Below are 16927 nucleotides of genomic sequence, written 5' to 3'. Positions count from 1 at the left end.
GAATCCTGCCAACAACTATGTAAGCTTGGAAGCAGATCCTTCCACAATCGAGCCTTTGAATGAGACTCAACTCTGACTGACACTTTAATACCAGCTTCGTGAGACACTCTGATACAGAGAACCTAGTTAAGCTGTGCCTGCATTCCTGACCCACAGAAACTCTGAGATAATATATGTGTATTGCTTTAATCTGTTTAATTGGTGGTAATTTGCTACTCAGCAATAGGTAGCTCATGCACACATTATACAAAATTTAAAAACTATAAAAATTACTTCTCTGAAAATTTGTTCCCCTCCCATTCTTTTCTCTAGCCAATCAGATCCCTTTCCCAGAAGCAAACGAACACTGTTACAAGCATCAATTTAGATAGTCAATCTGAAAGCGCTTCAGATTTTTAAAGGACCATGCATATTAAAGGTACTGATACTATTCTTATTACAATTCAAAGATTTACAGATGATTCTAAGATCTTTGATTAGTGAAAGTGAGAACATGAGACCAACCTGGGCAACATAGTTAGACCTCATCTCTACCAAAACAAAAAAATTAGCTGGGCAAAGTGGCACGTGCCTATAGTCCCAGCTACTTGCTAGGCTGAGGTGGGAGGATCACTTGAGCCTAGGAGGTCAAGGCAACAGTGAGTCATGATTGGGCCACTGCACTCTAGCCTGGATGACAGAGAAAGACCCTGTCTCAAAAAAAAAAAAATTTTTTTAAAGAAAGTGAAGACAACAGGGAAAACTACAGAGCTGTCTCACAAGAGACTGTAAAGAAAAGGCAAAAAAATTAGCAGGTAAGTAACAGATAAGTGTCAGATAATTTACATGTCAAATGCAAGTAGGAACATTTACACCTGGTATAAATTCAAAGTACATTTACAAGATTTTGTAAAAGGAACTGTTACTTATTACCAGAAAGGGATCAAACAATTATTAAATACTTATCCCTAATATCATTGATTCAGTGACCCATGCTGACCATAATGCAAGACATTATCAGGATGCACGAAAACAAAATACAAAGCATTGTATTGAATGGTTCAAAGCTATACTCATGCATCTGACACAGTATATGGAATACAGTCCATTGCACCTCAAAACTGATTTGATGTAACTAGAAATGACAGGGTGGGGATGAGGGTGAAGGATTGACTCATATACTTGAGCTAAATAATAGACTAAAATTAAAAAGATGTTTCATCTGGAAGAGAGGTGAGCAGACTTTTTCTGTAAAGGGTCAGAGAGCAAATATTTTAGGCTTTGCAGGCTATATGGTCTCTATCACAACTATGCAACTCTACCGTTGTAGCACTGAAGCAGCCATAAACAATGCGTAAATGAATGGGTGTGGTCATGTGCCAATAAAACTTCATTTACAAAAATAATCTATGAGTGGGTTTGGGCAAAGGGCTTTTGAGCTCCTGATCTACAAAGATAAAGACAAATGATGCAAGCAGCTGAAGTCTTTTAGTTTCATATGATTAAAAGCTTGAAGATATCAGAAAAGACCCAGATGCCAAGAAGAAACCCATCTCTCCACCTCATAATGTCAATTCCAGCTCTGCTTTCTGAGTACATGGAATCGACTATCATTGAGGGCATCTTTTTCGGTTTGAACTAAATCTGCTCTAATCTTCATTCCTTGTGATGTTCTGCCCTTTTAGAATTTAAGTTGTCTTAGAGCTGAAATGAAGCCACAAGTCAAGAACCATCCCCTTTTTTCTCAATGCCCTGCCTTCCTACCATCTGTCTTCCAGCTGGGAGAGTCTAGGACTGGAATCATAGTGCTAGATAGGAAATACTGTTTTTAATAGAGGTCTCATTTTTATCTTTTGAGATTCCTATCACCCTTTTTTTTCAAAAATGCATTTTGGTTAACTGCATAGATACATACAATGCATGTTTTTAAATCATAACAACTGAAACTGATATTTTTATTTTGTTGTTTCAAAGCAACTAAAATTAACATTTACATGTCAATGTGTAGAACTAAAGGTTTTATACTTTGTGCAATATTTACTCCAACACTTAGCTTTCTTTTAGAATTCTTCCTGAATTCTTAGCTTTCTTTTAGTAAATTCCTCAACTGTTTACTATATACTTTTATGTTTCATACATTTTTGTTTAAAAAAAAAAAAAACCACTCAAATCCTGTGTGTGAAAGAAAGATCTACACACAATCGTGTACCCACTCAAACCTGGTACAGTAGGATAAAAGTTTAATCTTATTTCCTAGTCCTAATCTGCCTGTCCACCTGGCTAACACTCAGACTAGAAGATGGGACCACAAAAAATAATAAGTCAGCTGCCAATTTTGTAAAACTGCTGTGGAAGTAAAACATGTTTTAGAAAAACAGATTCACTGTATGTAGGCTTTCCGTCCTTCTTAAAAAGTAAAATTTTTATACTCATTTGTATTCTAGTCAGGGATTACAAAATGTTTGTAATCTTTGTAATGAAACTCTGTCACCCTTTTCTTTCTAAATTCAGAATAACATCATCTCTACCGTAAACCGGATTCCTAAGAGACCAAGCTTGATGAAACAACATGTATGTTTTAAATCTTACTAGAGGTTAAGACACCACAATTTCACTTGTGTCTGAACCAACTCCTCATAAACAAAAATAAAGCTGAAACCCCAGTCTGAGATGCTTTGGCCCTGTCTAAAAACAGAAAAAGGCCACTTTGCTGATCGCAGCCTCCACTTCCTCCCCAACCCAGACAAATGGGTGTACCCACTCTGCTGATATGCCACACATAACCTCTTTTGCTACTTCTCTAAGAACTCTGGCTAACCCCTTAGCCCAGCTGTGACCCACAGACCAAAAGACCACCAAAGGTTTAGGAATATCAGTGAAATAAATATACAGGAAAGGATCAAAACTTCAGCTCCCAACAATAAACAGTTTCTTACATAACCTACTGTTTCCTCTAATTATGGTCATCTCCATATGAGGATGGTAGAGTGCTTTAAAATTCTTCAAGTTTCCTAGAATTTACCTCCCACACAATATTTGATCTGGTGAGAGGCAACTAAAACTAAAATTAATCTGTGAACACATCCTTACTAGTAAACGGAAGTCATTCAAAGTCTTCAGAAAACATGACTTTAAGTTCTCAAATATAACTAGATGGGTTGATTTTAACTTGATCTCTTATTTATTTATTTATTTATTTATATATTTATTTATTTATTTATATAGAGACAGGGTTTTTGCCATGTTGACCATGCTGGTCTTGAACTCCTGAGCACAAGTGATCAAAGTGCTGGGATTACACACTTGAGGACGGAGCCTGGACAATTTAACTTGATCTCTAACTGCCACTGTCTACTTGTTAGCAGGTCAAAAAGCAAAAGGTATCCAAAAAACAGGTAGCCTAACTAAGAAGTAAAAGCAAATGATGCTGTGCCAATGACTCAGAAGCTGCGAGATGAATTTATCATTTAGTGGAAGGCAGTTGTAGCCTCTTTCTTCTCAGAAACAAGCTGACTTAACAATATTTAATTATGTGGTATAGGCAAGATAAAATTCAGGTTCCCAGATTCCCAACATTGGACCCTATCCACTAAAACCTATATCAAAGCTGATTCTCTCCTTGCAAAAGTGGGAAAAACAAAAACAGAGGATCAAGAGAAGCCCACCATCCTAATCACTTATCTCCTGATATTGCATACCATCTTCTTGTGGAAATAAATGAGTCACATACTTACTGTATAAAATAATCAACTTCAAGTTTAACATATTAGTAACCTCGCATGAGCTTATTCTGGCTTTCAGAAATGGGGGAGCAAAAATTAATAGAAAATAGATACATATAAAGTTATAGCACCACAACTTAAATTCAGTTTCACAAGTCTGGTGACCTGGAACACAGATGATAAAACCCAAAAGCTATGAACTGAGCAATATTATGCATATGACATTGTGTCAATTAAGGTAACATCTGCTATCGTAACAGATATCAGACACTTAAGGCAATAGAAACTTATTTCTCATTCATACTGACGGCAGCAGTGGGCCACCTGGAGCAGCTGCTGTCACCTTGGCAGCTGCAACTGGGAGGCGCCAGCGGTGGTGGCAGGAGCAGCTGTAGGAGCAGCCCTGAGGGGGAGGGGGTACCCCTGTGTCCTGTGTCCGATGTCCGGGAGGCAGCAGACTGCGCCACCCCCACCCTAGCATGGCCGGGCAGGACACACCCCCAGGCCCAGAGCCTCCGTAGCTCGGACCCTGGCCCCGTGTTGCTGCTTTCACCCGCTGCTGCTGCAGGGAGGACGTGTGGAAGACGCGGACAGTCCCCGAGGCCCACAGCCCTGGGGGCCACCACAGTGGGTCCAGGCCAAGTCGTCCGCTGGCAGCGGAGCAGCAGTCAGGCAGAGAGGGTCCCCAAGGCAGAGCTGGGTCCTGGGCAGTGTGACGCTTGCACACAGAGCGTGGCGACCAGGCCAAGGCGCTGACCTGGGGTGCACTTCAGGGCCCCATGGCTGAAAGTGGGAGCAGTGCCCACTTTAGGACCCAGCCAATGGTGCAGTGACAGCACCCACCCCACCAAGCCAGGTTCCTGCACCTTGGGAGAAGGCCCTGCACAGGCTGACTGGGGCTGGGACTGTGTCCCGGGGATCCGTTCAGCATTGAAGTGACCACCGGGCCTGACACCGTCGACTGCGGGGCTGGGTCCCCGATCCACTCCCAGAAGGTCCCCCTCAGACAGGGCTGCGAGCTGGGTGGGCAGGATCCCCGCCCTCCCAGGAGCAGGAACTGGACGTCTCTGCAGTCTGCACCCTAGGGGGCCTGTCTGCTCCTGCTGCCTGGTCTCTCCCCACTCCTGGAACCCACTCCAATTTTGGAGTGGGGTTGGGGCCAAGCCAGAGAGCTGTCACAGCCCAGCCGGGTGTGCACATGCTCAGGACAGTGCTGACACACCAGCCCCCTGCCACCTCGGCCTCCTCCAGACTTTAGGCACTGATGAGTGTTGCGGGGAGGGAAGTGGAGGCAAGGATGAAAGCAGCCCAGTGCTGACTTGCAGGTGCCCCTTTGTGCAAGCAGCCTGGGTGCCATGGACAGCCACAGGAGGCAGACCAGCTCCTGGGCAGAAGGGGGCAAGTCCAGGTGAGGCCGCACCTTCAGGCCAGGGAGAGCCTGAAGGCTGGGGGCCAGACTGCCAGTCCCACAGACTGGAGTGGAGAATTGTGGTACCTTTTCCAGGCCTGTCCATGGTTGCCCATGGACCAATTGGTATGCACTTCTTCACCTCTGAGGTCTGTAAATGCCCTGGGCTCAGCAACACCAGGGCAGAGGATGGAGAGATAACGGGACAGCCAGCAGCAGAGAGGAGCTACCCACTCTGCTGAGAACTGAACACTTTTCGGGATGACCTGCCTATATCTCTGATAGGAGTTGAACACTTATCAGGACACCCTAGCTATGGAGAGGAGCTGCCCACTGTGGGTCTTCTCTGAGGTGTTCTGTTGCTTAATAAAACTCCTCTTTGTCTTGCTCACCCTCCACTTGTCTGCGTACCTCATTCTTCCTGGTCACAGGACAAGAACTCAGGACTTGTGGAATGGTGATGCTAAAAGAGCTGTAAAACAGACAGAGCTGAAATATGCCCCTTGCTCACCACTTTGTGGGCAAAGAGGAGAGAAGAGCTGCAGCCCTTCAGGGAGCCCAGACCTGGGATCTCCCTGAGCTAGGGCTGTGACTCCCTTTTTGAGACCTTGTGGTTCCTGGTGTCTCTGAGCCTCTGGGCACCACCGCATTCCCTCGTATGAGCCAGGAAAGCTGCAGCCTTGCAGAGAGCTGGCACCCATGTCAGCACCTGGAGCTTCCTGCCCCACAGCAGCAGCTGGCATGTCTGACTGCATAGTGGCCAGACCCTATGCTCACTCACACCCCATTGCCACTCCATGCCTGACTCGTGGCCTCCCTTGGAGGCATGGGATCCAGACCAGTAGCATGAGCTGAATGCAGCCTGCCAGGCTGAGTGGGCAGAATGAGTCCAGTGGGCCAGAGCAAAACTCAGGCAAAGGCACCACCGGCTGCAGGTTTCAGGCCAAAAAAGCAACACTCCAAAGATCCTATAACAATATGATACCTGATGCTACGGTTCCAGATCAGCAGACAGCTCAAGCCATGTTGCCCCTGGGCTCTGCTATCCAAAATGCTTGAGTCCTCTTCATCTGGTGAAAGGGTAAGGAATAAGACTATGGGGGAGGCACACTATTTGAAGTTTTTAGGCACTTCCTCCTGGAAATGAAACATATCACTTTGGTTTACATTCCCTTAGCAAGAACTAGACATGTGGCCACATCTAAATGCAAGGGAGGCTGAGAAATATAGTTTCAGCTGCTTCTCAGCAACTACTCTGAAGACAATACATCTTTGGTGTACAGCCAACAGTACCTAAACAATTATTATTGTAGGTGCTACAAAGAATTCAAATGTAGTAAGACATAAGACTATGAAAGGTGTCTTTCTGTAGAAATATGATACCTGTTAAAATATAATAAGCAATTTGTTCAAAGTTTGGAGAGTTAAGAAAACTAATATTTAAGATCGTTATATCTATTAAGCGTGAAGCTAATGATATTAACCCACAATCAGTAGGTGTGTGTTTTGAACAGGTGACTCACAGCAGTTTGAGATTAGCAGAGACATATTGACATTCTCCCACACTGTATGACTCATGACCATAGCATGGCATTAGCTGGGTGGCATATGTGAAAAAAAGTAAGCTTTTGTTCTTATTAGATTTGAACTTGTTAGAGGCAAGATTTTTGAAAATCCTTACAAAATTTCTCTCGTCAGTATCACTGGAACTTACAGCTTTTGATGTATGGTTATTTAGATTTCTTTTTTCTTTTTTTTTTTTTTTCATTTCAATCATGTTTGGTCAAATTTGGATGCTTATAATTTTGATTCGCATCTTAGAAGTTAGCCTCTGGGGCCAGGCATGGTGGCTTGTGCTTTCAACCCAAGACCACTTTGGGAGGCATTTTAGGAGCTGAGACAGGAGGATCTTTGAGTCCAGGAGTTTGAGACCAGCCTGGGCAACATAGGGAGACCTCGTCTCTATAAAAATTTAAAAATTAGCCAGGTCTGATGGTGCACACCTATAGTCTCAGCTATAGGGAAGGGAAGGCCAGCTACTGGGAAGGCCAAGGCAGGAAGATCGCCTGAGCCTGGGAGGTCAAGGCTGCAGTGAGTCATGATCACACCACTGCACGCCAGCATGGGTGACTGAGCAAGATCTTGTCTCAAATAAATAAATAAATAAGTTTGTCTCTAAACATTAGCTCCTCAACTGAGCTGCATCTTAGCATCCTCTTGAAAGCTTTTGTTAACACTGGTGTGTAGAACTAAACACTTCCTTCCCTGGAACCCTACTGACCCTGTAAATATACACCTAATATTTGTGCAAAGAGTAAATGCAATCAGGTAAACAGAAGTGACTGGCACATTAAATGGCTTCTATTATAGTTATCTGAAAAAATTGAAGTCATAATACCAAACTTATGTCATCGTTAGGAATATTAGACAAAATGCATATTTTTAAATCTAGTACTTTACAGGTTTCCCATAAATATATATACAATTACCATTATTGTTGCTGTTATTATTGTTGTTATTATTTTGAATATCTCTCCTTTTAAAAGGCAAAGACAGAAGTTTTGGGCTTGCTCTTTGCTACCGTAGAAAAAGTAAATGTTAAGGGCATAATAACTACAAGAAAATTCCCTTGTTTCTTATGGAAAAAACAAGCAGCAGAAATTGTGTTAAGCATGAAATGTGTGAAAAGAGGACAAACTGATTCTGAATGACTCGTGAACAATATCATTAGATACAAAGGGAAATTAATAGGTTGTCTAGACTAGTAAAATCCACAGATGCTTGGAAATGAAGGAGATGTGAATGCGGGAAAGAAAAATCTAAAAACATCTCCAGATTATGGTGAAGCCCTATATGCCTGACCTGTTTGGCAGCAAAACTACCCCCAAAAACCACAAGAGGCATTTTCCAGGAAAGAGGCAAACCAGTCTCTCAGTTTCTCCTTGATCCCCTACTCTGGGTAGTGAAATCTGAAAGAAATTCATGTGACCCATACTGGGAAAATGCCTCTAGAAAACCCATATTGTGGGAGGTAAGAATAAAAAATTCTCAGAACATGAAAGATTGATTTATTAAAGTTGTATGTTGGGATTGATTTACCTCCTTTTTTTAAAAAAAAAGTTTTATTTTTAGTAGTATTATTGTAATAATGCTCATTAATTTTTATCTATAGTTTAAAATAAAGCAAATACATGATATTTTACTTAAAAACATCATAATTCTTCAACTTTCACCTGTCCACTGGTCTATTAAAGACTCTTTGTGTTAAAATCTTTCTTCAATGTGAACTTCTCTCAAGACCATCTCTGCTCCTACCATCTGTTTACTCCTCTTGTTGTAATGTCAATATTTTTATTCCTCATGAACTTGAAAAGGAAACATAAATCACAGAATTTTAGAGCTGAAATTGACCTCTAAAATAATCCAGATTAACTCTGTCAAGGAACCTGAGACCCAGACAAGAGAAAGCATATGCCAGAACCCCATAGAAAAGAATTTGAGATGGGAGACAAGAAAATCTAGCCTCTTCAAATTCTGCAATGGCATTTTTAAAATGTATATATAAATTATTTTAAGAACCCAGTAAGAGCTCCAGCCTCTTGGAGTTTATACTAAATGTACATGCTACCTGTGGCTACCATAGGATTAAACATTATTAAAATAATGCTCCTTCATTCACTTGTTCCTCTAAGCATTTACTGAGTGCCTAGCAGGAAATTGTGTGTACAAACATGAATAAATCCCGGTCCCTGACTGCTGGGAGTTTACTTTTTGGCGTGAGGAGGACACACATTTAAGGCAATAAAGCATCATTGGTGCTATGCTAGATCAAGTGCAGGCTGTAGGAGGGGTTAAAAAGTGGCAGTTGGTTGTTTCTATTTAGACCAGAAAAGGCTTTATAGGGAATGCTTTGATGCATGATGTGCAAATATTTTGGAGACAGGTGAGGATGAGACTGGACGGATATTCTAGATACAAGGACCATGCAATGTGAGTAAAGGCATGGAGACCTGAAACAGAACGACACACTGGGGAACCCACGTGGCTCTGCATGATTGTTTTAGGGAGTACAGCGAGAGAAGATGGGCAGAAATAAGGCTGGAGAGACGGAGTAATGCCAGACTCCAGAGGACCTCCATGTTATGTAAAAAGTAGCAATCACCTGGGCAGTCCTTTTTGGGCACAGAAAGCGTGCCTGAAGTTCTCAGGTGTAATTCACTCAAGCTGAACACTACCTCTGTTTGAATCTAAAGACATTTAATTTAGGGAGCCGGGGGCAGTGGTTCATGCCTGTAATCCCAGCACTTTGGGAGGCTGAGGTGGGCCGATCACTTGAGGCTAGGAGTTTGAGACCACCCTAGCCAATATGATGACATTTCATCTCTACTAAAAAAAAAATTAGCTGGGCATGGTAGTGCATGCATGCCTGCAATCCCAGCTACTTGGGAGACTGAGGCACAAGAATCGCTTGAACCTGGGAGCCAGAGGTTGCAGTGAGCCGAGATCGTGCCACTGCACTTCAGCCTGGGCGACAGAGTGAGACATTGCCTCAAAAAATAAATAAATATGTTTAATTTGGGGCTTTATGAAAACAACAGAAAATAATCAGCAAGAATAACTCAATTTATGTAAGAATTATATACATTTCATAAATGAGCTAAATTTCTTCACTGAATAAATATTTTTGGCGCATAAACTGCAGAGGGATTAGCATATCATGGAATGTACACTCTACGAGGAATTCAAACATTAAAGAAGAAATCAAATTTTAATATAGAATATTTTAAATTACAGGTTTAAGAAACATAAATGTTATGCCATGGGATCGGGGCATTAATGTAAATTACGCCTTGACAAGAATTGTCGAAACAAAAATCCTAAGCCAAATGTGACCAGAAAAATATCTGATTGAGCTGCTTTTGTTGTCTAGTTTTGCTCCCTTTTCTTCTGATTTTGTTTTCTCTTTTGCACTGAAATTGTCACCTTTTCATATCAAGCTTATGATAGATTCTCTACCAAAATTACTCAAACATCGGATTTTAAGTAAGAATTCTCATAAACCAATTTCGGAGAATGATTTTCTCCCCTCAAATATATTCTGCAAAATGACTGTCACTGACCGCTTATTGCCACAAAATGTCTTTTTCTGAACAAACAAGGTCCTCCTGCAGCTGCTAGACTTTCTATTTGTGTTTTTCCACCCTGTTCTACCTCCCTCTTTGGGTCCTCCCTGATTACAGCCTCCTCTATTGTTCCCCAGGTTGTTACAGGTCTTATGTTGCTGTGATTGATGCTGAGTGGGAAAGGGGACTTTCTGTTTGAATCCAATCCCAGAATACCCATCCCTTCAACTCCAATGTGGACACAGGGTCTCTACCATATACCTTCTCTACCCAGGGTGCTGCCAAGTTTACTGTTTAGCCACACCCTCTTAATCTCATTGGTTACTCAACTTTCAAATTTCCTAGTTGACTTTCATGAATAAATGGGCTCCATGAGGGTAAGAATGGTGTCATTTAAGAAAAAAAGTTAGTAATTTAAGTCCATTTTAAAGAATCTACCATTTAAAGAGCATTAGAATGCCCTCAGAGTTACTAATACTACTTTAATAGAGAAATGCTAGATTTCTAGAGTACTGGCACATATTAGATATCAATATATGAGATATATTCTGAATTCAAGCATAGTGCCTATGCATTGTATTCATAAGCAAAAACTCTAAAGTCAGAATTCGTTGTCATAGATGCAGGGCTGAGTAGGTAATCACCAACAATTTATTGAGCACTCATTCCATAACAGTTCTATGGGTCTAAAGCAAAACTTTTTTTCATTTGTTTTAAATTAAAACTAATGTTTACCAATAGTAAGACTACTTTTTCAGGAGCTGACTTTTGTTGTCTAAGTTATTGAGCAATGGAATAAAAGGTTTTATGGGTTTTGTTTTTGTTTTTGTTTTTGTTTTTTGTATTTCTGAAATGCTCTAATTTCATGTCTGAACTTGAAAATAGCACCCTCTTATCATCCACATTTGCTTGCTACCCTGTGATAAATAATGCCCCCTTTCCCAGTCTATATACGATGAATGGTGCTAGGTTTCCAAATAGCTTTAATGCCCAACTTGTTTATGAGAGATTTGTGGTGTTACCAAGATATCAGAGTCATATCTGAACCTTGACTGGAGGGAAAAAGTAATTATTTGTAGAGCTGAAAATGCTGAAATAGTTGGTTACACTTTACTAAGTAAAATATAATTAGAAATGTCCAAATAAACTAGAAGTCAGTTTAATAAAGTTGTCCACCAAAGTAGTGACATTGAACACTTACTTTTTATTATATGGGAATTTTCATGTAATTCAGGAAAAAGACCATAAGGCTCTTTGTTTCCATGTGTCCTCTTAGTGTCTATAATTTAAGATCACAAATTACTCTTCGCATTCTAGTTTGACAACTAAACATTTTTTGCTTTCCACATACAAGATTTACGGGGAGTTTGTGCATTTTGACCTTTTGATTCTAACAACCAATCATTAGCCAACCAAGAATGGAAATTTTGGAAATATTACAGATAGAGCCACTGTGATTTAAATCATTTAACATGTCAATTCTGACAGAAAATCCTACTCAGAAAAACAACCAGCAGCAGCACTTTTGAGTGCAAACAGCATGAAACATCAAGAAACATGAGCCTCCCCAATAGTCACAATGACGCAGCATCCATTCCCTACTTTACAGAATTGCCTCCCATTATAAATCACTTTATCTTCTCAACTCTGAAGCATCCCAGACACATTCTTTACCCGTGATTTCAGAAGACTTTTCTCTGAGAGAGGCCTTGGGACTAGGAACTTTTTGAATGAGTGTAGAAGTCCGGAAGGAGACAATAGTGTCAACCTGGGATTGCCTAAGGCAACAACAGAGCAAAACAAGAACGCTTTGGTTCTCTGGGTCTCTGTCCCTGATTGCATAGTGGATCATTGTTGGGAAATATTTCCTCACCTGGCATTCCAGGAAATGGAGCGTTCTACAGCTGTATATAGTTCTGTCATTAAATGTGTTCTATCCAGCTGGAATAAGAAAATTCATAGAACCAGATTGTGGTCTGAAATCTTTTTTCAGAAATGCTGCCATCGTGTGGCACTGTGGAGCTATGACCAGAAGAGTCCTGTAAAGGGTCATATGGTTCATCTCAAGATGGTTGGGCTTCAGCATAATCTATTCCTATAATTAATTCTAGCTTCATATTGAATCATTCCCGTGGGCCAGAGTAAACTACAGTAAATCCTGTGGAAATTTTGTTGTTTTTAGAATTTTCGGACTTCCCTCCACTAAATTGACAACATGACAAGCTTATGTGGGTAATATGTTTAAAGGAAAAAAATAGTTTTTAAAAGCAAAAAAAAGAAGTCTATTTTGCAACTTTATAATCTGTGTGCTTTCTATTTTATAGAGATAGTTGTCATCTTACTTATTAAAATGGGTGCTTATTACCTACAAGCCAATAATATCAATTCATCTGGAATACATCCAATTTAAGGGAGACATATTTCCCCCTACCAAATGTTCATGAAACCTACTTATTAGCTATATACTAACACTGCAAGAAATTATTTAATCTATATTTATGTTAAAAGTAATATTTGGCAAAAAAGAAGCTGACACTTTAGAACTAATAAAAACCACAATTACTTTTGCAGCAAACTAATAATAAATAGGACCATTTATTTTTCATCTTAATCACACACAAGTCTTACAATAAAGGTGTAAGGTAAATAAATAGTGCAATCTGCATTTCACAACTGAGAAAGCAGATGAAGTAATCTCAAGACAATGTTAAATATTTTAAAAGGACCCAGAGCTCTGCTATCCCTGAATATTCAGACTTCCCCTGTAATTTTCTTTTATTCAAATACCTTTTAAATACCTAGTAAAGTGTTTTTTAATACAGAAATTTTTAAAAATCTTTTTCTTTTTAAGTAGCCTAATTTACATACCCTGTGAGAAAAACTAGAAAAAAAGATGATTCCAAAATCGAATCTGTTCCTTTAGAAATGCGCAAAATTTCCTTATTGATGCATACCATTTAAAGATCTTACATCTACTCTCATTTTAATAACCTATTCTTTTTAAAGACATTACAATTCGTGACTGCCTGCCCCTCTTAAAAATTTCATACTAGTTAACACACATACACTCCTTAAGATACGCATGGCATTTGTATCTAATATGTGCTAAGCATTGTTAGTTTAACATACTAATTCATTTAAACCTCTCAAAAATCCCATGACCTAGGTAATAGTATCTGCATTTTATGGATGAGGAAACAAGGATAGGTAGGCTGGGCGATTTGCCCAAGGTTGCACAGGTCAGCAGTGACACAGCGGAATTCAGAGCCACAGTCTGGCTCCTGAAGCAGCCCTCTCAGGCAGTCATCCTGCTCTCAGTCAGAAACGGCTTTACTTCTGCAACATCTAGAATAAAATACCATTCTTCTCTTTTATATAGAATTTTATATTTTAATGTCACTAGTGTCTTTTGTCTAAGTAACAAGCCACTGCATACTTGAAATCACAAAGCTAAGCTTGAGTAGTAAAGGACAGAGGCAGGTTTTCTGAACTCTTTGCAGGCTTGAACAATAGCCTTCTAGAAATATAGTTCTTCAATAAGTATAATCATATAGGCAAGAGTGGTTGCAGAGATTACTTTTATGTTACTTAAACTGAAAGAAACAAAACTCCTTTCTATTTAATTTTACATTAATGTTTTTCCCTACTTTCTCCCTTTTCCATGGGATCCCTAAGTGTACTTCCTGGACGCTGAATGCCCATCCTGTAAATGAAAAAGCTAGTTAATGATATTGTACATAAGTAATGTTTTAACTGTAGATGTGTGTGTGTGCGCTTTTGTTTTTTTGTTTTAACCACAAAACCAGAGGGGGAAGTGTGGGAGCAGGTGGGCTGGGCAGTGGCAGAAAACCTCATGACACATCTCTCCGCCTCCCTGTGTTGGTGGAGGATGTCTGCAGCAGCATTTAAATTCTGGGAGGGCTTGGCTGTCAGCAGCGGGAGGAGGAGGCAGAGAGCACAGCATCGTCTGAGACCGGACTCCTGTCAGGCCAGTTGCAGCCTTCTCAGCCAAACGCCGGCCAAGGTATGCCTTCAGTTTGCTACTGGGTTGTGCATTCAGCTCAATTTCATGGGGAAGTTCAAGTTCTAAGGAAAAATATTTTTAATTGTAATGCTGTTAAACAGATTTAAATTTTCTAGCCTTTTTAATAAGCAGATTAGATACATTGCAGGTCTCCTGGAACAAAGGTGTCTAGATATTTGGAATGCCAATCAAATATAAAACTTAAAAATACTTCCACTGGGTCCTCAAAAGAACGGAAACTACTGCGGCTAATCAGAAAATAGTAAAATTCAATTCCCCTTGGAATAATTATACCTATATCATTTTCAATGGGTGACTGCAGGAATGTAAAAGAAAAGGGATCTTTTACACTAATTAAGCCAATTACAATGCTATTTTTTAAATGATGTATCTTATTTTCAAGGGGAAGAAAACTCTTCCTGAATATGTTACTGCTAAATTTAGCTGTTAAAATATTCACCAAGATACCTGCATGACACTATGTAGGCTTATTATTACAAATAGAAAAGTTGTTGGCTATTTTCAATGTTTTCCTTTGCATTTCAAATTTTTAGAACATCTTACTTAAATAACAAATTTCAGAGATAGTTTCATTTCACCTAAGTAGCATCTACTTAATAATTTAAGCTAAAAATCACATTTAAAGTACATATTGGAAAAACGAATAAAGCAAATTTTTTTCATTTTTTTCTCTGTGCTTTTTCTTCTCTAAAAAGTATTCCCATACTGACTTATTAATAGAATTAAGTTACTGTTGATCTGTTTGTAGGTTTAGTAGAGCTAGATATATAAGGTAGTAATCGTATAATTTCTGGAACTCTAAATTTAAAAGTTGAATAAACATGGACTTGTAAAATTTCCCTTTCCCTTGCCTAATAAAGATGGAGAATAGGTGGTAATATAAATATTAACTTGAAAGACCATAATACCTAAAAGAAAAGGCTTCTCTAAGAAGTAGAAAAGATTTTACAGAAAATATATTTTATTCGTGATTATTTTGTAATGTGGTAGTACAAAAAGGTATCATTGTTTTAACGTATGAAGATGTCAGCTATTCCTTATGAAATGTTTTGCAGGAAAACTCACTACCATGAGAATTGCAGTGATTTGCTTTTGCCTCTTAGGCATCGCCTATGCCCTGCCAGTGAGTACAGCTGAATCTTAAAGAAAATTCCTGAAAATAACTGAATTGTGTGCTTCTATGTGCTAGGAGGACATTCTTGTAATCTTTCTTCATCTTTTCTGTTTCAAAGGTTAAACAGGCTGATTCTGGAAGTTCTGAGGAAAAGCAGGTAAGCATCTTTTAGGTTTATTACATAGTGAAATCATTTACTCAATTACAGCGAGAGGCGCAACAAACATATTTGCTGCAAAATTACTTATCTTCTCAGTCAAATCTATTGGTTTACAAGTATTTATTGACTGCCTGCTATGAATCTAGGCCAGTATCAAGCACAGGATAGTTTTTAATAAATATAAGTTTGTAAAACCAACGCAGATATTTTAAATATAATAATGTCTAGGCCAGTATAGCATGTAAGATGAGTTATACGAAGCTGTGTGACTTTTTTCCCATTAGTCCACATATTGATCTAAAAGCAGAAAATTCCAGCTTTTGCTTTATTTAGTGGATTGCTAAGTTTAAAATTCACATCGGATATTAGTCAGAACTGTTTGTATGACCATAATATTCACAATATCGTCTGAGATATTAGCTGAGAAGCCCATTGTGAAAAGAAAGTCTATGTGTGCTGTTTGTATCTATTGTGATTGTCAGCTGATGTTAGATCACATTTTCCAACCAAACATAAGACCAACCAAACTCTTTATTATAATTATTTGACCAGCACTAAAGATGTACCTACCCCTCCACAACAGATGAAACCGTGCCAACCAAACAACAAATGGGCATTGTCCCCAGCAGCTTGGACAAAAAGGCACACAGAGTTCAATTCCAGTTGAACAGAATGAAGGCCAAAATAGAGTTGCCTTGGGGGTCACTGCAATTAGATTTCTTAATGAAGACATTAAAAGAAGTATTCTGTGTGTGTTTGTGTGTGGGGGTGTGTGTGTCTGTTTTCCAACTGATTTGAAAACACAGGTGTTGGATCCTAATAATAAAGCAGAAAAATTAACATCTCCAGAGAAGATAGAGGTCATACTATTTCAGGCAAGAATTAGTGCCTTTGTAATAAATGAAAACATGGCAAAGATGCATTTTAGAAGGCACGTGGAGTCGTAACAATTTAAGAAATAAGTGAAGAGCTCAAGGCCCAGCCTTCTAGAATCCCAGAAACTTAAAGCTTCCCCAAAAAATTGGGGAAGTCTCTAAGGATATATGCCTGAAAATACACACTGGTTATCTGTGAGTGTTAGGATTACTGGGTGGTTTTTAGTCTATTCATTTTGCGTACCTTTATTTTCTTCATGTTAGGTTTTAAAAATTATAAATTTAACTTATAAATCCATTCTCTCCGAGCCTGTATTACATGTGTCATGAGAATAGATAGATAGATATGAAAAAGTGAAGAGAAAAACTCTGAACGCATCTAGTCCCGTTGTTTTTGCATCTTCTTTTTTTTTTTCTGGGACAGAGTCTCGCTCTGTCGCCCAGGCTGGAGTGCAGTGGTGCAATCTCAGCTCACTGTAAACTCCACCTCCCGGGTTCCCG

General features: G+C 39.4%; 1 protein-coding gene across 6 annotated transcripts in view; it reads left to right on the top strand.

Annotated features, from left to right (window-relative positions):
- The first annotated feature begins 13858 nt into the window (after positions 1 to 13858).
- The window catches only part of SPP1 (secreted phosphoprotein 1), an 8044-nt gene continuing 4975 nt past the window's right edge, over positions 13859 to 16927 (top strand). For 2 of the 6 annotated variants that reach the window (XM_011990733.1, XM_011990732.1), the window contains exons 1-3: positions 13859 to 14256; positions 15333 to 15400; positions 15510 to 15548. In XM_011990733.1, coding sequence (XP_011846123.1) covers positions 15347 to 15400; positions 15510 to 15548 — 93 coding nt within the window. In that variant the 5' untranslated portion in view covers positions 13859 to 14256; positions 15333 to 15346. Of the gene's footprint in view, positions 14257 to 15332; positions 15401 to 15509; positions 15549 to 16103; positions 16293 to 16927 lie in introns of all 6 variants that reach the window. The other 4 variants (XM_011990735.1, XM_011990734.1, XM_011990731.1 and 1 more) reach the window with 3 other exon arrangements.

The sequence above is a fragment of the Mandrillus leucophaeus genome, unplaced genomic scaffold, assembly GCF_000951045.1.
Source record: "Mandrillus leucophaeus isolate KB7577 unplaced genomic scaffold, Mleu.le_1.0 Scaffold381, whole genome shotgun sequence".
Lineage (NCBI taxonomy): Eukaryota > Metazoa > Chordata > Mammalia > Primates > Cercopithecidae > Mandrillus > Mandrillus leucophaeus.
Note: the sequence above shows the minus strand (reverse complement) of the source record. Positions and strands in the feature narration are given on the sequence as shown.